Source organism: Toxorhynchites rutilus, chromosome 1 (assembly GCF_029784135.1).
Source record: "Toxorhynchites rutilus septentrionalis strain SRP chromosome 1, ASM2978413v1, whole genome shotgun sequence".
Lineage (NCBI taxonomy): Eukaryota > Metazoa > Arthropoda > Insecta > Diptera > Culicidae > Toxorhynchites > Toxorhynchites rutilus.
Window position 1 is genome coordinate 179,705,372 of NC_073744.1, and position 20,451 is coordinate 179,725,822.

Sequence of the window (20,451 nt, forward strand, 5' to 3'; positions counted from 1 at the left end):
CCAGTTAGCGATGGTATTTTTGCGAACTAAAGAATAAAATTCATTGAAGGCGATTTGACGCTGATATATATCGCCTTCAATTGCACCTACCTTTGCCAATGAGTCAGCCCTCTCATTACCCGGAATTGAGCAATGTGAAGGGACCCAGACAAAGGTAATGACATAACAGCGTCTGGATAAAGCACTCAAAATTTCTCGTATTCTCTCAAGGAAGTACGGCGAGTGCTTTTCCGGCCTCACTGAACGGATAGCTTCGACAGAGCTAAGACTATCCGTTACAATGTAATAGTGTTCAACAGGTCGTGAGGCGACGCTGTCCAGCGCCCAGTATATCGCTGCCAATTCAGCAATATATACCGAGCAAGGATTCTGAAGACTGTGTGAGGTGCTAAAAAATACGTTGAACACTCCAAATCCTGTGGACTCATTCATAGAGGACCCATCAGTAAAGTACATATTATCACAATTGACACGCCCATACTTTGCATTGAAGATTGTAGGAACGAACCCCAATCTAAGATAATCTGGATTTTCATGGATTTTCTCCTTCATGAACAGATCGAAATGTACAGAGGAATTGATGTAGTCAGGAAAACAAACACGGTTGGGAATATACGAAGAAGGAACAACCTGCATAGAGGTGAATTCATGATATGAACTCATGAATCTAGAATGAAAATTTAGCTCGATCAATTGCTCAAAATTTCCGATCATCAATGGATTCATAACCTTACACCGGATGAGGAACCGAAGAGATAATAAATTGAAGCGGGAGTACGCCTGCCAAAACCTCGAGACTCATGGTATGCGTTGAGGGCATACATCCCAACGCAATACGGAGACAAAGATACTGAATTCGCTCGAGTTTAATGAGGTGTGTTTTGGCAGCTGATTGAAAACAGAAACTGCCATACTCCATCACTGAGAGAATAGTTGTTCGATACAACATAATAAGATCTTCGGGATGGGCTCCCCACCAGGTGCCGGTAATTGTACGGAGAAAGTTTATTCTTTGTTGACATTTTTTACTCAGATACCTAATATGGGCCCCCCAAGTACATTTGGAGTCGAACCAGACCCCAAGATACTTGAATGACATAGCATGAGTGATCGGTTCACCCAAAAGTTGAAGCTTTGGTTTTGCTGGTCTATGCTTCCTAGAAAAAACCACCATCTCTGTTTTCTCCGTGGAGAATTCGATCCCTAGCCCAATGGCCCAGGTTGAAAAATTGTTCAAAGTATCTTGTAAGGGTCCTTGCAGGTCGGATTCGTTTGATCCTACGACAGACACCACTCCATCATCTGCAAGTTGTCTTAGGCTGCAATTTTGTGTAAGGCAATTGTCGATGTCGCTTACATAGAAGTTGTACAAAAGGGGGCTTAAACATGAGCCCTGGGGGAGGCCCATGTAAGAGACCCGACTTACTGCCGAATCTCCGTGAGAAAAGTTCAAATGTTTCTCACAAAGCAAGTTATATAACATATTATTCAATAGAGGCGGCAGACCCCGAGAGTGTAATTTGTCTGACAAAACCTCTATTGAAACAGAATCAAAGGCCCCCTTTATGTCCAAGAATACTGAAGCCATTTGTTTTTTTTCGGCGTAAGCCATTTGAATTTCTGAAGAAAGCAACGCAAGACAATCATTCGTCCCCTTGCCCCTGCGGAACCCATATTGTGTATCTGAGAGTAGGCCATTCGTTTCAACCCATCGATCAAGGCGAAACAAGATCATTTTCTCCAACAATTTCCGTATACAAGACAGCATTGCTATTGGGCGGTACGAATTGAAGTCGGACGCGGGTTTTCCGGGTTTTTGAATAGCTATAACTCGTACTTGTCTCCAATCATCTGGAACAATATTATGCTCCAGAAACCGATTGAATAAGTTCAACAAACGATGTTTCGCCACATCAGGGAGATTTTTCAGCAAGTTGAACTTAATTCTATCCGATCCCGGAGCAGAATTGTTACATGAAAGGAGAGCAAGAGAGAATTCTACCATCGAAAACTCGGAATCAAGATCGCACCTATCTTGTGGTATATCTCGAACAATTTTTTGAACAGGAGCGGAATCAGGACAAACCTTCCGTGCAAAATTAAAAATCCATCGATGTGAATATTCTTCGCTTTCATTCGTTGAAGAGCGATTTCTCATGTTTCGAGCCACTTTCCATAATTTTTTCATTGACGTTTCTCGTGACAAACCTCCCACGAAATTTCGCCAATAAGCACGTTTTTTCCCTTTGATCAAGTTTTTAAATTGATTTTCAAGGTCCAAATACGTCTGAAAATTTTCAGGGGTTCCACGTTTCCGAAAAGCTTTAAATGCATTCGATTTTTCTACATAAAGCTTGGAACATATGCTATCCCACCATGGATTGGGAGGCCTTCGACGAATAGTGGAACCTGGGATGGGTTTCGTTTGAGCGCGAACCGCGCTGTCATAGATCAAACGAGAAAGGAAGTTATACTCCTCCAATGGAGGTAAACCATCTCTGGAATTGATGGCTAGAGCAATCGCGTCCGAATATTTTTTCCAGTCAATGTGTCTTGTGAGGTCATATGCCATGTTTATAGATTCTGAAGAATTCGACCCAATGGTGATGGAAATTTTGATTGGCAAGTGATCACTACCGTTGGGGTCCTGGATTACATTCCACTTGCAATCTAACGATAGTGAATTCGAGCAAAGCGAGAGGTCAAGAGCACTTGGGTTAGCAGGAGGTTTAGGCACACGTGTTGTTTCCCCAGTGTTCAAAACGGTCATATTGAAGTTGTTACAAAGGTCATATATCAACAATGAACGATTGTCGTCGTACTGTTCCCACCTATTCAATTTTAGTACTTGTTCAAATAGCTAATAATAGCGAATGTTACATGAATTCAATATATAAATTGATGCGTGCACTAAATAATGATATCAAATGTGAAAAACTCTCATATCAATCGATGTTTATTTTGTTCAGAACAGAAAAAGAGGTTTATTTTATTTGCCCAATATTTTTGATGAAGCACCCATTGTCATGAAAGGAAAGCATTTTTTCCATGTCAACATACCAACACACCACGCGTTGAGTGGTGGTGGTGTGGTGTCCGATTCGCTTCTTCTACTCTACGCACTGCCGGTGCTTGGGGTGAAAATGCAAGAGAAACTGTACACCATGTTCGAACATCATGTGAAACATTGGGATTAAACATCGTATGTCCAAACATACCACGAATACAAACATGTCACATTTTCTAACATAGGTACGAAAAAATCATGTTTGTACTCAAACACAAAACTGTGAACAGCAGCGTGGACATGTTTATTCTGGACGCAGTGTTTTTTGTGAAACATGGAAGACTGTACGAAGCTCAATGTCGTCAACGCGGATAGGAATATGGCTAGCTTCCACTTACCGGTTTTCACATCGAATGCTATAGGATTGTTACTAAATGTTCATCCAATTCAAACTAGAACTTCGTGAAAAATAAATGATTATTTAGTAACATTATTAGATGTTGATATTGATCTCTACGTAATTTAGATTGCATTTTTTCCACAGCAAACAAGTCATGTTAGGAAGTGGTGCCCATTTCCAAAGAACAAACCCAAGTACAAAAGGTCCTCACAGCCACAAAAGCGATCGCGTTCTCACCAATTTACACACATCATACACAATCCACAGGCGCTTCTTTGGCTCTCTCTCGCTTTGGTTGATAAACGCTCACTGATTGACTCGTTTTGTCCACTCCGGGAGGAAACCCATACGCGCACGAGTTTCTTATAAAATGCAGAGCGAGAATTAGGCTTCATTCCATAAGTTGTTGTTACACGGTACCTACCTACTCGCTGGGTAAAGTGTTGTGCAAGTCTGTTGTGATTAGCGGCCGGTCAAAAACACGTTTTAAATTGATATATTTTCACTTTCTCCTGTGTTTGTCAATCAGATCTCGTTAACATCGAGTTAACTAAAATGGCTGAAATAACCGAAGGTAAGCTGTGCTACTGGAGAATTTCGTACCATAGTTTAGTGTTTCCTTCTTATCGTGTTTATTTTAGTCGGTGGAATCAAGCTGGGCAAACTGCTGGCCGAAGGCAAGACAAAACAGGTTTACGATGTCCCCTCGCAGCCGGGCTACTCGATTCTGCTGAACAAGGATCGCATTACGGCGCACAATGGTGTCCGATCGCATGACCTTGAGGGAAAGGCTACGATTTCCAACCAAACGAACGCCAAGGTCTTCACACTGCTCAACCAGGCCGGTCTGAAGACGGCCTTCGTCCGGACGGTTTCGGATGATGCGTTTCTGGCGCGCAAATGCGAAATGATCCCGATCGAGTGGGTCACCCGGCGACTGGCAACTGGATCGTTCCTGAAGCGTAACCCGGGCGTGAAGGAGGGCTACCGGTTCTCCCCACCGAAGCAGGAGACCTTCTACAAGGACGATGCCAACGATGATCCCCAGTGGAGCGAGGAGGAGATCGTTTCGGCCGAGTTTAAGGTCAATGGGTTGACGATTGGTGAGTAAATTGAAATGTTTTATTCGGAGAAGTTTCTCTTATCACCACGCGCCTATCTGTTATTTCATATGAGATAATCATTTCGTTTTTTTTTTCGAAATCGGGTTGACACGAAGAAAAGCTACCGTGAACGAATGCTTAGTGCCCTTTTAATGACACATTGTGTGGCTTTAAATAATCTACAGAAAATCGACAGTCTTTCAAAAAAAATAGTTAGAAATTACTAGATATGTCCCGAGAGGTTTAAATTTTACAGTTTTGATTTATATGCATAGTTTTTGTTCAATCTATGTTCACTTTGATGATATTCGAGAAGCATAGAAGTTAACTTTATCGTCTGTCCCGAGGATGCTGTTAGTTTTGTCCGCCTCCATTAAGTTCTTGTAAACTTAAAAGGGTATAGACAATTACACGAATACACCCGAAGTCCTATATGCGATACATTCACATGGTACGGCGATTATTATTTTGATATGACTTAGAGGCGTTGTTTTGTTGTTTTCATGCAGCAACAGTTTGTCCTTGATAACACTATTGATAGGAAATATTTTCCACAAAAATGCAGAATAAACAACCGCAACATAAACAACGCGCTTGTAATCTCGGGGAGGGGTTTATGACGACAATCGACCACGGAACATACGTCAGTATTGGCACATTGACACAGCTTGCTTATGTTTTTATCAGTTTTGTTTTTTCAGGTTAGTGGGTAATATTTATTTACGGAATTCCGTCATCATTTTCCATACGTATTCAAATATTTTTCTGAGTCTTTCAGATTAAACACAATACTTGTAAATTGTACATTTACTTAAAACATTAAAAACAATCCGATCAGAATCAACGAGTAGCCGAATAATAGTGTCTTGAAGTGGAGAATGCAGTGTTACCATCGACGGAGCGAAAAAAAAATTATAAGGAGCTATTTGATTTTTTTTTGCGTGAGCGTTTGGTCTGAAAGACCCTTCTTCTTTTTCTTAAATGGCACTAACGTTCCTAGAGGACGGTGTCACAGACTGCGCGCTAGGATGCCAATGAATATGGTTATCTCGAATTTCAAAAAGTTACCCCATACAAAATGTTCACCACCTCGAAGAAACATCCTATGAAAAATATCAGCTCAGTCGTACTTAAGGGAGAGTGGCGCAAAACGGTCAAAGTTTGAGTTTTTTGAAAATCGAAAAATCACCCAAGGGGGGAGTGAAGGAAATCGGGGTTTTTATTGATCAAACCTGCACTTTTGAAAGGGAATCGGAAGTTCCTCATAAATGTCGATCTTTCAGATGATTCGTTTCTGACAGCTGCTAAAATTGAATTGAAATTCGCTGTGAAAGCTGCAATCAAAAGTGTTCTGGAGAAAAATCAAGTCTCTGTGAAACATATCTTGATTATTTGAAAGAACTGTTAAGAGTACTACATAGCATATCATCGAAAAATGAAGGAACGATCACCTTTGTCGTATCCCGTTACACGATATATTTCTTGTATCGATCCAGCAGTTATTGCAAACTATCCTGATGTTGCAAGAAAGCGCATGAATTTCGCTTTTGAACATTTCGTGGAGAAAGATTCTGGGTTCGTGCGATTAGCTAAAAAACTATCGTCGAAAAGAAGAAAGTTTGGACATTTTGTGGGTGAAACTCATAGACGCGGCGGAAAAAGAATATACAAACTTGTTAGACTCTGTCAAACGGATCCTCATTCAGTCGCATGGCAATGGCACATTGGAGCGAGATTTCTCCGTGAACAAAAAATGTTTCGTTGAAAACTAAAATGACCAAATGGTAGATCAACGTATTGTTCACAATGCCATCTTGGATTCTGGTGGAGTTTTAAATGTTGAAATAACAAAAAGTCTCGTGCAATACGCAAAAAAGCCCTCACGAGCGTTACGTTGAAGTTCTCAAGAAGTCCAATCAGGAAGATGCAAATAAGAAAATCGTAGCGGAACGGAAGCGCCAAGTGGCGCAGGAAGCCAATGAGTTAGAGGCCAGGAAGGTACTTGTGGAACTTGCTCGGAAAGAGTTATCATTAATTGACGAGCAGATGAAGTTGATAAAGCAGGAATCAATGAACCAACAAATGAACGTGAAGATAATCTTTGTATGTCAAGTTCTACGATTAACAATAAATGTTAACATTCTCTCTACACATGCGAATTTTAATTCATTTAACTTTCTTTTTTAGTAATTCTGTCCCGTTTTTACATTTCTTTTGTTTCTTAAACAGAGAAAGAAAATAACTCATCTTGTTTTGCAAAATTATTAACCCATTTTGCACCTAGCGTTCGAAAAATCGAACAATAACTTTGATATTTTTTCATGTCTTTGGAAAGCAACCAAATCATAATGTTTTTGCACCAAAAGATGGTTGAATTTATTAGCCACCACTTACCATCAATTTCATTCAATTATGTATAGTTTTATTCGGGCAGTAAAACCAGCAAGTATGTCTGGAAGGTGCTTTCAATTTCAATAAAAAACCAATAAAATACTAAAATATGTGTACTATTCTACAGTATTACTTTGATAATAGAAAATACATTGTGATGTAGGGTAAAAATTATTTGATTGAGTCCCCTACAGGAAAATAACAGCCGGGGAAATTGAGTGTTCGAAAAATCCTTGGCCATAACGAACTTTTTTTTCTGTTGAATCAATGCCAACACATCTGATCTCCGCAACGCATTCTTGTTTGTTTACTTGGGAAGGCGGAAGGTGTTTTCATTTTTTTCAGCATTTCCAATTGTGAACGTTTGTTAGTATCAATAAATTTAGCAAATATTATCGAAAAGTTACAATTCTATACGCGATAACCTAAAGTGATGGCGGTCCGTAGAATTTAGTGGAGAGGAGTTGGAGGAAATCATCAGTACGTGGAACGATGATTCTAATGAGATTGCTGGTGTGAATATTATTCCGCTGGATCAGGTGGGCGATCTCATCGATGAAGAAAACCTAAATGATGAATCTACTCAACTGGATAATAACCTCTCGACCCTAAATGCCATAGTTTTTTCACAGCGGTACATTGCAGATTTTGGAAAATATTCGATTTTTCGGGAAATGGATACAGATCGGACTCGATTATATGTGATTCGATTATATACAATTTTGGACTCCATTATATACAGTTTGGAAAAAAATATATTTTTTATATTTTCAAATATGGCTTATTTCAAGAATAAATGTAACCTTTTAACGTTAAGGTGAAGTTTAAGTGGCTATTATATGTACAGTGGGGTAAAAATCGTGATTTTTGAAGATTTTGCTTGAATTTTCACCAGGAATTGTTCATATCGATATTGCAGCCAAATTAAGAAAGAAAGAAGCTGGGCGTCAAAGAACAAATTGTAGAGCAGTTAAAGAGCTTCAATTGATAGAAACAATTTAGTAATAATAACACAATAAAAATCATGAACTTTTAAGTTTTCTACTTCCAAAATGTTATTAAAATCCACTAATTTAGTTGTTCCATTACTATATTCTGTACTAAATTTTCTTATCTTTCAAATGAAAGCATCAGAATCGTCTTCCATAGCGTACTTTTTGATGTAGAGCCAGTTTGAGGCAACAGAATCCGAAACAAAGAAAAAAGTTCTATAACTCTGTCATTGTTGAAATTCGAACATATACGTAGGAGGATTTTTTTTCATCAAATATGATCATCTATCACCTCCTGAGAGAATCTGGATAAATTTATTTTTTTCATGTGAGAAAAATGTTTTCTGACTTTAAGGGGATGAATCAAAAATCAAATTCCTCTTTTATTTTCAAAAAACGAAAAAAACATTAAAAAAAATTTTTTTTTTGACTCGATTATATACAGGATTCGATTATATACAGTGAAAAGAAACCAAAACTGTATATAATCGAGTCCGCGCTGTAATCGGAAAGAAATAATTGTTAAGCATTGACATTTCTCGACGGCCAACAATAAAAACAACAGCAATAGCTTTCGTTTGAAAGAAAAGGTCTGCCGGTGATAAGCTAAAACTACATGGAATAAGATAGGACACACCTCACCACGGGTTATGTGCACCCGTGGCCGAGTGGTTAGCGTCTCACATTATCATGCCGGGTGTTCGGGTTCGATTCCCGTTCTGGTCGGAGGGATTTTTCGTCAAAGAAATTTCCTTCGACTTGCACTGTGGTCACGCGTATTCTAGAGCTTGCCCCTCGGAATACATTCAAGGCGTGTTATTTGGCTGAAGAAATCTCAACTTAGTATTACTCAATGACGCTAGTTAATGCATACGTTGAGACGGCAAAAGTTCCACAGGGAACGAGAACGCCGTTCAAGAAGAAGAACACCTCACCATAGGTGGATTAATTCAGGTTCATACTTTGAGACTTTCATTGCTCTGTACTTGTTCGTCCCGGAATGTAAAATTTATGCATTTATGAATGCCGCAAATTAGCTAATCAAGTGTCTTATAGTTCGCAGCAGTCTTCCGACAAACACTTACACATGTCCACCCGATGTGAAAATTACATGTCTTTGTTTGAATTCAAACATGATTTTCGCTAGTGTTGAATGTCTATCCCAAACGCGAACAATGATACACAAACATAAACATTGTAAACAAACACGATGTTCATAATTCACGAACATCATGTACAAACATATCACCCGATGTCGCAGTATTCATTGCTTTCGTTTCGTTTCTTTTCACGCACGGAAAGAAATTATTCATCCTAAAATATTTCTTCGTAGAATACTTTTTCACAGAAACGAACTTGAAATTTAGTTCGCATTACAAAAATTACATGAACTAAGAGGCTATGAGTTCATGCACATTTTGCAAGTCTGATTATATAATCCTTGGTTTCGTGCAAAGAAAACATTCTCTGAATAGAAAGAAGTTTCTATGAGATTTTTTTGCGTGCATGTTGCCAATTGAAGTCTGGGGAAGCGACTGCACCATTGTCATGATAAATGCTTCCCTTCCCTTTTCATATCAACGCACCAACACACCGTGTGTTGAGTGGTGGTGGTGTGCTGTCTAATTCGCTTCTTTTACTCTACACACTGCTGTTGCTTGGGATGAAAATGCGAGAGAAACTGAACATCATGTTTGAACATCATGGGAAACAAACATGACACATTCTTAAACAACGGGTACAAAAAATAATGTTTGTCTGCAAACATAAAACTGCGTGAGTAGGGAGAACACTGTTCGTCTCGTACCCAGTGTTCAATGTGAAACACGGAAGACTGGTTCGCAGTATGTTTGTACTTGCAGAAAAAAAGTTCCAATGTTACGAACAGTTATTTCCTGTAAAATGAAAGATGTTTTTTCCATCTTCTTTCTAGTTCTAGAAACATTTTTTGTTTCTTTAGCGTCAATTATCGAAGTGGTTTTAGTCCAAAAAATTTTTTTTTACGGCTTGGTTCACCATGTTAATCATTGCGTGTTAAGACTTATTCTCCATTTGCCGATAATAGGCATTTGACAGTTGTTGCATTGTATGTTGTCCAATACATTCATGCTCAATTCACGTTTTTATCGTGTAGGTCTAACAATTTATCCACAATCTATCCCTTTGACCTTTAGGGACATCCTTAGTCTCTAATACAAGGCAAGAGAGATGTTATCTGATATTGAAGAACTGAATCAAATTTCTCAAGAGAGAAAACCAAAGCTGAAGCACATCCTTGAAATCGTAATGTTTGGAAATTGCCAGAATTGTTCCTGGTGGTTTCTCAAACAATCGGTTCATTTGTAACGTAGAATTTTTAAACGAGATTTTTCCGCTACTTAGGTCACAACAACAATCTGATCCAGGAAATTTGTGCAAATCTCAAACTACGCAATTTTGTTGGAATTCATACTGACCGCAAACCGCACGTCTAGGATAGTGGAGTAAACAACAAGGAAGAATAAATCGTCAATCGTCAAGTTAATCTCTTCTTCGACGCAGAAGGGCTCGACCTGTTATCAACGCGACGATTGACACTGACTACCGGCCTCCGCAGAGTCTCGTCGGTTGGCAACCAGTAGTTAAGTAATTGATTTGAATCGCTTGCCCCGCCAGACGTAATCGAGCGTCGAAGTGGTTGTTGCTATGGAATTTACACTTACTCGCATGTTTAAATAATAGTTTGAAAAATAAAACTTGGAAAAACATCGTGACCGTGAGAATGGCGGGGTACCGATTGCGTTCAATAGGGATTCGTAATACTTGTGCGATCCAGTTTGATCCGCAAATCACCTCACAAATTCACCGACTCCGGTAATCGATGCGTGATCGCTAAAAGTTATGTTTAGGTGAACTGCTGTGACCCATGAGAAGATTGTTGGTAATGGGTTGCGTGATAACAATGAACAGATAGTGAAACATAAGCCTTCAGCTGATGCTCGTTCAACATTAGACCACTTAACGTATCCACAAGGAAAAAAAATCACTGAAGTCGTTTTCACAAATTCTAACAAAAACCCTAACACAAAATAACCTAACAAATAAACTATATTTCGTAATTTAACGTGTTTAAAAAAAATAATATGCGTTCAACACTATTTATTATACTGAGGTATCATAAGTAGTAAATTATTAGACAACTGAATTGTAAATTTACTATATCCCAGACACAAACCTATATTGAATCACTTGCATTATTTTATTTTTTCCGTTTAATTCACCTCAAACAGCTTATTTAGAAACGAGCTTTAAAAATTTGAATCATGGAACCAAAGTTAAAGTTAATTTTTTTTATCTTTTAAAGAAAAATAATTCAATGAACTGCTGTTTAATAAAACATGTTCACATATGTATTGTTTTCTAATGGATCCCCATGCTTTCGTTTTCGTTCCCATGATGATAACGATAAGGACAAATATTGTTGACAATCTCGTCTCAACGCACAACAATAACATGTTGCTCACTGGAAATATGAACCAAAGGATCAAACAACAACTGGTTATAGATTTTCTACCTCTGCAATAAATAACCATCCAGACTGAATTCAATAAACTCGACTCGTTTCCCCTTCTCTCCCACAGGCCTAAACGAGACGGACATCATGCAACGCACATCCATCCTGGTGTTCGAGATCCTCGAGCGTGTCTGGGGCAGCCTGAACTGCGCTCTGGTCGACATGAAGATCGAATTCGGAGTGGACAGCGAGGGTAAAATTTTGGTGGCCGATGTGATTGATTCGGACTCGTGGCGGCTGTGGCCCTCGGGCGACAAGCGGCTGATGGTGGACAAGCAGGTGTACCGCAATTTGGCTACCGTCAGCGCAGACGATCTGGACACCGTCAAGCGCAACTTCCTCTGGGTGAGCGAGCAGTTGGACAAACTTCGCCTCAAAAATGAGCATCTGGTCGTCGTGATGATGGGTAGCGCCGCCGATATGGACCACTGCGAAACCATCTGCAAGTACTGCGAGGATTTTGGGCTGAATGTGGAGATGCGAGTCACATCGGCGCACAAGAGCACATCAACTACGCTGCAAATCTTGAAGGAGTACGAAAGTGCCTGGAGCAATTTGGTGTTCATTACCGTGGCCGGACGCTCCAACGGACTCGGACCGGTGCTGTCCGGAAACACCAACTATCCGGTGATCAACTGCCCACCGATGAAGCCGCACACCATGAGTTTGGACGTGTGGTCAAGTTTGAATCTGCCATCCGGGCTGGGATGTGCCACGGTGCTCTACCCGGAGGCGGCTGCGTTGAATGCGGCTCAGATTCTGGGCTTGGATAATATTCTGGTTTGGGCCAGGTTGCGTGTGAAGCAGCTGGACAACTTCGTAGTTTTGATGCTTGCAGATAAACGCCTCCGTAGAATTCGTCATTGGGAATAGGGTGGAGGAAGACCTTGTTTTTTAATAGTTCCTTAAATGGAGAATTCACACTTAGGAAACTAAATACTATCGACAAGAAATATGATATGATGTAGAATTTAGTTACCTGAGGTTTTTTTTTATTGGAACTTTATTTTTGTAGATCACACATGGCTATAGAACAGCTACTATTCCTGATTTAAGTTTAGCAATCATTTTAGAGAGAAGACAAATATGTGCCGTAATAAAGTTTTTGATTCATACTAGAAATTATGTTCGTACATCACCTTTTCACCCATCACCTTTGTTCTGATGACTGTTGTGTAGAGCTGTTGCTCTAAAGACAGCAGAACCGTGTTGTAATATTCAGGAGTCCCCCGTTGTACGAGAAAGAAGAGTGGTATTTATGTGAACAAAGTGCCATGTAGAACACATACATAGGCTAGTTAATATAGTCGATCTTCTCTAACGGAAACCGTACGAATTGTCTTATTCCGAATCGTTTGCATGATTGTTAGCAGGGCCCGAGATCTTCGAAGGTGAAAAATGAGGACCGACTACTCTCAGTAGCTTCGCTTCGACTAGAACTGCTTCGGCAGTCGCCGCCAACAAAAAGTGACTTGACTAGCGTTGGTTAGCGAGGATGCCTGGTGAACTAGTCCAGTCAGTGGTTACTTTAACTGACTCGACTAATGAATACAAATTTGCCTCTCCATCCAACTGACTTCAATCCACACTTCCATTTCCCCCTGACACTAATTCATACCCGCGTACGCAATATTATTTTTACGTACATATAAAGAGGAACGAAAACATGATTTCTGATGCAAAAAAAGAAGTTACCCCATCAATGGACGGTTTATTGTCTAACCATCGTAAACTCAAACCAACGAACTTAGACATTTATCAAGTACGCTATAAATGTCCTCGCGTTAGTATTAGTTAGTGTTAGGCGTGCAAAATAGCGCACACACACAGCACGTAATTTTATACGTGTAAGTAATTTTCGTGTACGATACAATAGAGATGAGCGAGCGCTTACGAGCCGCTCATTTGAGCCGGTACGTCAGAAAGAGCGTACGATCCACGGTTCTTTAAAAATGAGCCGCGGCTCTCAAATGAACGGCTCTTATATGTACGGCTCTTGAATGAACCACGGTTCAAAAAAGACCCACGGTTCTTTTATGAGCCGTGGCTCTTTTTGAACCGCGGTTCATTTAAGAGCCGTTCATTTGAGAACCACGGTTCAAAAAAGAACTGCGGTTCATTAAAGAACCGTGTTTCTTTTGAAAGCTGGCTTATTGATAAAAACCCGTGAATCGTACGCTTGTTCTGTCGAACCGTGGCTTGCGGCAGTGCGGAAGAAATATATGTTTCCCACGCTGCTTTTCAAGCGGTTTCATTTATCTGTTTGTATGTTTGTAAATTTTGGCGGAATACATATTTTCTCGAAGCCCTATCAATATGAGTATCTAATGAAAGGACTAGACTAGTAGGACTCAGTTATTTATGTAAAATGGAGATCCAAGATGGCGAACGTTACAAAATGGCAGACAGTTAGGTTCGCCAAAATCCTATCAATATGGGTATCAAATAAAAGGGTTTGAAAATGTAAATTCAAAATGGCCGCCATCCCAAAATGGCGAAATATGTATTTTTTTTCAAAACCCCCTCAATATGGATATCTAATGAAAGGACTTGACTAGTAAGACACAGATATTTATGTAAAATAGAAATACAAGATGGCGGCCGTTATAAAATGACAGACTACTAATTTCGTCAAAACCCCATCAATATGGGTATCAAATGAAAGGGTTTGCCTAGTAGATCACAGTTATTTATGAAAAATGTAAATCCAAAATGGCCGCCACCCCAAAATGGCGAAATATTTTTTTTTTTCAAAACCCCCTCAATATGGGTATCTAATGAAAGGACTTGACTAGTAAGACACAGATATTTATGTAAAATAGAAATCCAAGATGGCGGCCGTTATAAAATGACAGACTACTAATTTCGTCAAAACCCCATCAATATGGGTATCAAATGAAAGGGTTTGCCTAGTAGATCACAGTTATTTATGAAAAATGTAAATCCAAAATGGCCGCCACCCCAAAATGGCGAAATATGATTTTTTTTCCAAAACCCCCTCAATATGGGTATCTAATGAAAGGACTTGACTAGTAGAACACAGTAATTCATGAAAAATGGAAATCTAAAATGGCGACCGTTACGAAATGCCAGACTACATTTCTTCTGAAAACCCCATCATATGGGCTCAGATGAACGGTGTTGACTAGTAATTCACAGTTATTTATGATAAATCCAACCCGCATATGGGTATCGAATGAAATGATTCGACTAATATAATACAGTTAATTATGAAAATATTCCATTCGAAATAATTTAAAAACGTTTGGGATATAAAACGGGGAGAAAACTGTGTCGTTATTCAATGTCCTGGAAAAAAGGTAATGAAGATGGTCGAGTTTCGAGCGACATAGCATGCGCTGCCATAACTATTTCGCAAATAGTGACGTCAGTCGTTGTGTTTATATTTGATTGCCCACCGCATCCATGTAAAAATGCTATTTTCAGGAAGTAAATTATCAATTAAAGACGTACATTTTTGTAGAGCTCCCGCTGAATATGAGGCTAATGTGATAGCGTGGAGTGAATATTTGTGAAATCACGTCGAAAAAGACAGATAAAGGTGATCTTTCCAAGTGCAATTTTCACTCCCCCACGTTCATAGAAACAAACGAAGTTTCATTATATTACCGTTATGAAATTGATGTTTCGAAGGCTCTCAGTGTCGGTGTGTATGTTGTGAGATAATAATCGCCAATTAATGAAAAGTTCAGTGAAAATTTTACTGCTTTCGAGAACTAAGCATACGACTGCTCTCTAGACCTTTTTACCACATGAATAATCCAAATAAGCCACGATATAAATGTATTCTGTTGAAAAACAACCAGTTTAATAATTCATGAGAATTTTGGCTCAAATGATCATGCAACCGTGAGTACTTTCAACATTGTTTTGTTTCTTTCATATACATTCCATATTGAATGCAAATAATTACGACACGATATTTTGCTTGCTAATACAGATACACTTCGCCTACTGCTCCACCTCTATATGTACCTCATTGGTCGTTATTGAAAACTGCTTTATTCTCCCGACTGATAATTCGACATGATCAACATTATATGGATCAAGTGAAATCAGTTCTAGTGATTATAAAAAAGCTCTGTATAAATTGATTCCGGAGCTGGTAAAGCGATCTACAAATCTTGAGTCAGACGAATTAGTAGCCTAACAAATACTGCTAGATCCTCGCTTCAAGGAGCAAGGTTTTGGGGATAACAGAAAGTACAACTATGCACACCAGTCGTTGATAAGGATGCTAAAAATGACATTCATAGAACACACCTACGAAACTACCACAAATCGCTGGTGATGAAGCGCTGTCATCTGTATGGGAGGAGTTTAATGCATTGGTTGGCAATCTTCGATCCTCACATGATCCAAAAGCTGTTGCAATATCTATTGTAGATAAACATTTAGCGGAACCACATTTGCTGAGACTAAGCGACCCTTCGTTTTGGTGGAATGAAAGGAAATTTATCTCTCCGCGGCTCTGTTTTTTTTGAAAATATTATGTATTCCGGCGACTTCAGTACCATATGAGCGAGTTTTTCCGAAAGCAAGACAAGTTTGCAGTGAAAGATGTAGTAGACTTCCATCATATGACATTGGAAAGATAATGTTTATAAATAAAAAAAAAAGAATATCATTGTGATGGAAATATTTCAGAGAAAACCTTTAGTAAAGTAATATTTTTACTTTTCTCTGCACTGATTATTGTTTTAAACCTCATTTTTTACGTCTTCCATTCTTTACATATCCGAATAAACCAGTTCTTGAAAAGAGCCGTCGAGCCGCTCAAATGATCCGGCTCTTTTCATTGAGCGCACGGCTCTGAGCCGCTCACTGAAATGAACCGTTTTGCCCATCTCTACGATACAAAAGAATCTAGCTCACCTGTAGCGTATGTCAAACCACGTTGAACTCAAACATCGATGCATGCACATGTACATGGGAGAGAGAGAAAGAGAGGAACGAATTCTTTTTGGGGGAAGTCACTCTAAAATACAACGAGGACAATTTGACTGGGAATAATGAAATGATATAGTCGAGTCGGTAGAGGGCGACTAAACGCCCGACTCACTGTTCAATCGTTTTGGCGTGAGGAAGCTGTGTAAAGTCAGTCTGATAGTCAGTTGACTATCCTCAGTTGATTATGACTATGCAGAGCCCTGATTGTTAGTATTGTCGATTTGACATTTCTCCACTTCTTCTCTTTCTTGGCTTTAAGAGGGTTTAACTTTTTCAGTTCATTCGCCTTTAGCATTTTTCCACTCCTCCAGTGTAATATTCATATGATGGCCATGGAGTAAGATGAAATATGAACATTAGAGTGCCAATAGATGTATGGGGAAAAAGTGACCTTCGAATTTTCAAAGCGAACTTGATTAAAAATGTAGATTCTCACGAAAAGCTACCCTATGCAAAATATCCGTTGAATCGGACTTCATTTACCAGTGTCGCACAGCCGTCAAAATTGTGTTTTTTGAAAACCGAAAAATCACCCATGGGGGGAGATAAAGGAAATCGGGTCCCAGAGTGTCGAAAAAATTGTTTCGAGATGACACTAGAACACGTTTCATGAAATTCGAAGAACTTTTGGCATCAAAATTTTTTTTCGAAAACCCGGATGTACATACAGTGATGCTTTTGAATCCGGACGCCTTAATCCGGACACTTTTTCATGACGTTCAATATCATACCAAAACCATTTTTTGCATGTTGAATTAATGTGACTGATAGTTACTATTTTATCAATTTAGTGTAGTGTCAAGCATTGTACCTAGCTGTTGGCAAAAATTGGCAAAAAATCAAATCAAATATTTCTGTTTCACAAACCCTTGTCCAAAATAAAAAAAAGCACACTCAGAAGATGATTCTAAATCCGAACAGTGAATCAAAGTAAACGATGAAATTTCTTATTGAATGAAATGCGTTCGGAATTGCAAGCAAAGTGTCCGGAATTCAAATCATGAATAAAAAAGTGTTCTTACAAGGAAGCCTTCTTATTCTATAGGAACGGTCATTTTTCATGCTATGTGTCGATATTTTTAGTAGTTATCATCGTAAGCGCTTAAGTGTAAGATTTTGATGCATTACGATATCCCATTTTCCTTACTAGGCACTAGGTTTCCTGAAAAAATCAACTTGAGCACTACTGACATGTTCATTCTACTTGGGTTACTCACAATTGGAAAAAATACACAATGGGCCCTATAATGTAAATCGAATCAAGCGGTCGATACGATCCCTATCACTATTTTTTTCTAATTCGATCTTAGCTTCTCAAAGCGACGAAAATTGAAGCATCGTAGTAAAAACATCGTAGGGATGTCTGTATGTTGCTGCTGGATTGAGAATTACATTAGTGTTATTCTAGCATAATATTTTTCGGATAAATAGTTATTTACTTCAATGTGCTTGATTCGCCTTGGTTTCTCTCGTTCAGCCGTTGCAATCGCTCCTTGTTGGTCTTCATAAATTGGCACCGAAAACAGGTAGAAGATGTATCTCTATATCACAAGTTATCGGGCTCTATTGTACGAATCGAGTCGATAAGAATTTTGCTTGTTAGTTCTATCATACTATTTTAGATACCGAGCAAAATGTATAGCATCGATCGAGTGAAAGCTATCAGCAGGGTCCAATATTTAAAAGGCAAAATATGAAAATTGACTCTCCTCTCAGTCGCTTTTCTTCGACTAGGGATACTCCGGCATTCGCCATCAACTTGAATTGACTAGAAATGAATTGATGAGCGTTAAAAGCGAGGATTACTGATGAACTATTCTAGCAAATGGTTATCCTAATTGACGTGACGAATGAATACAAATCTGCCTCTTCATTCAACCTGGCTTCAATTTACCACTACTACTCCACTCTGACATGTACCTCGTTGCCAGAATACACAATCTTATTTTACCGTCCATATAAAGTAACACGAAAACTTGATTTCTGATGCAAAAAGTAGTTGCACTAATAATGAACGGCTCTATTGTTTATGCATCGCGAACTCAAACATCGATACATGCACAACGAAAATAGAATACCAGGTGTATTACTCCCCGATTTTATCATGTAGTGATAGACAAAGAAAAAAGCCAAAAGATAATTTCAACATGACAGTTGATTGATTGCGCGTTCGCTCACTAAGCGATCGATCGTGAGTTCAAAACTCAGGGCCCTTGATTGACCATCTTTGTCTTATTATAAAATAACGTCCACGCAACAATCATGCTGTTGTGCTTTTAATAACACAACGATAATCATAACAACTGTCTCGGCTGTCCGGTCTGCTGAACAATGGAAGAAAAGAAGGAATACTCTTACGCTTGAATGGCTACTACTGTATAATTTACCAAAAGAAATACTCTTACGCCTAAAAACGACTACTGTGTAATTTACAATTTATAGGAACCATAAACATGTAACATGTACACGATTAAAACCCGACTCTGTAACAGCTAAAATGCTAATGAGCCTAAATCAATAAACGAATAGCATAAAAAATGACAGCCGTACAGTGTTTCTAAAACTAACATTGATTCATAATGACAGAGAAGAGAGAGAGAGAGAAAGAGACCCTGGCTCAAAACGGAGTGTGGTCCACCTTTGTATTCAGGGCTAGTTATCTAGAAATATATGTGACGGAATATAGAAAAGTGACGGTTGCTAAAGCTCGGTCGAACTTTGCTAAAGAATCGTTTCCTATGTTTCAAACTAACCGGGCAATCAGTGGAACGTGGGTTTGCGTGCGAGACACCGCCACTTCCGACGACGGGTCCGCGGTGGACTCGGATTGCGCCATCTTGGCGGTTTGGGCCGCCTCAATTCCTTATCCTCGTTAAATTGGGACTTCGTCCCCCTTACATTGATCTCACAATAAATTTCAAAAATGAAAACGAGAAAATGAATTTATAATAGAAATGTGAGGCATTCATACACATGATGTTAATCCCGCGCCACAATTTTTCTAGCCTGCTACACTTTTCTAAGCGGTAGTTTCTGGTGCAGTTGTTTACTGCGTCGATTTATTTCGGTCACGCCTTTGTACAATCCTCATTTTATGTACGCTGTAACTACCATATTTCCTCGCCACCCTTTTCACCCGATTCTACACACCGCTCCTTTGCACAGGGGAACAAAAGCCACGCACTTGCCAACTAAAGTTTTTGCTCTCCGAGCTTTATGTAAATAGTAGTTAATACATTAAAAACATCTTCTTGTTGATAGGATCTATCGTTCCCAAAACATCTTTCGTGGGTATTATTTTCGCCTTTTTATCAATACTTGGTTGAGATTCTTATGTCAAATTACACGTATGTATTCTAAGTGGCAAGCTCTAGAATACGTGTGGACCACAATGCAAGTCGGAAGAAATTTGTTTGACGAAAAATCTCCGGTCAGAACGGGAAACGAACTCGAACTACCGGCAGAATTATGTGTAAGACATCGACCACGGGAGCACAGTAGTTGTATCTATATAAGGCTCCATATAGCAAATTTGTGATCGCCGTTGAAAGATACCTCAGAAAAATTATTTAACAGCTCTTTCAAACTAGGTATCACTGGATGAAAAAAATAATCTTTTTTTATTTTGTATTCTTTCCTATTTAGGTTATGTAGCCCTAAAAGGAAAGACAAGATAAAAAAATAACACTCACGATCTGCAAAATACGCCCTACCATCCTAAGAAAAAAATACAACTCAAATATTAATTGATAGATCATGTGAATGGGAATACCCCTTCCACTTAGCATAATCAAAATACGCGGATCATGCCATATTCCGCTTCAGTGGTATACAGAAACAAAAACAGAGCACTAATTTCTGTAACAATTGATATGCGTGATAACAAACACCCTCACGAGGACCACTTGCGCCCGTGAGCTCAAATCGAGAAGGTGTGTAGGTTAATGATGGAGCGCATCGTCGACGCAAATTCCCACAGCAGTGGTTAAATTGAACGTACGCCCATTAAACAGAAAACCAGTACGAAAACGCTT

At 39.1% G+C, this 20,451-nt stretch overlaps 1 protein-coding gene across 1 annotated transcript; it reads left to right on the forward strand.

The window, feature by feature from the left end:
• Nucleotides 1–3,739: 3,739 nt before the first annotated feature.
• LOC129761962 (bifunctional phosphoribosylaminoimidazole carboxylase/phosphoribosylaminoimidazole succinocarboxamide synthetase) lies at nucleotides 3,740–12,568 on the forward strand. The gene is made up of 3 exons (XM_055759826.1): nucleotides 3,740–3,981; nucleotides 4,049–4,510; nucleotides 11,514–12,568. Exons 1-3 carry the CDS (start codon nucleotides 3,963–3,965, stop codon nucleotides 12,317–12,319), a joined length of 1,287 nt encoding a protein of 428 aa, XP_055615801.1. The 5' UTR covers nucleotides 3,740–3,962; the 3' UTR covers nucleotides 12,320–12,568.
• The last annotated feature ends 7,883 nt before the right edge of the window (nucleotides 12,569–20,451 follow it).

Excerpts from the sequence above, each read along its gene's own strand:
- LOC129761962 (XM_055759826.1), top strand. Across the intron at positions 4,511-11,513 it reads GGTCAATGGGTTGACGATTG|GCCTAAACGAGACGGACATC; the intron begins GTGAGTAAATTG and ends TCTCTCCCACAG.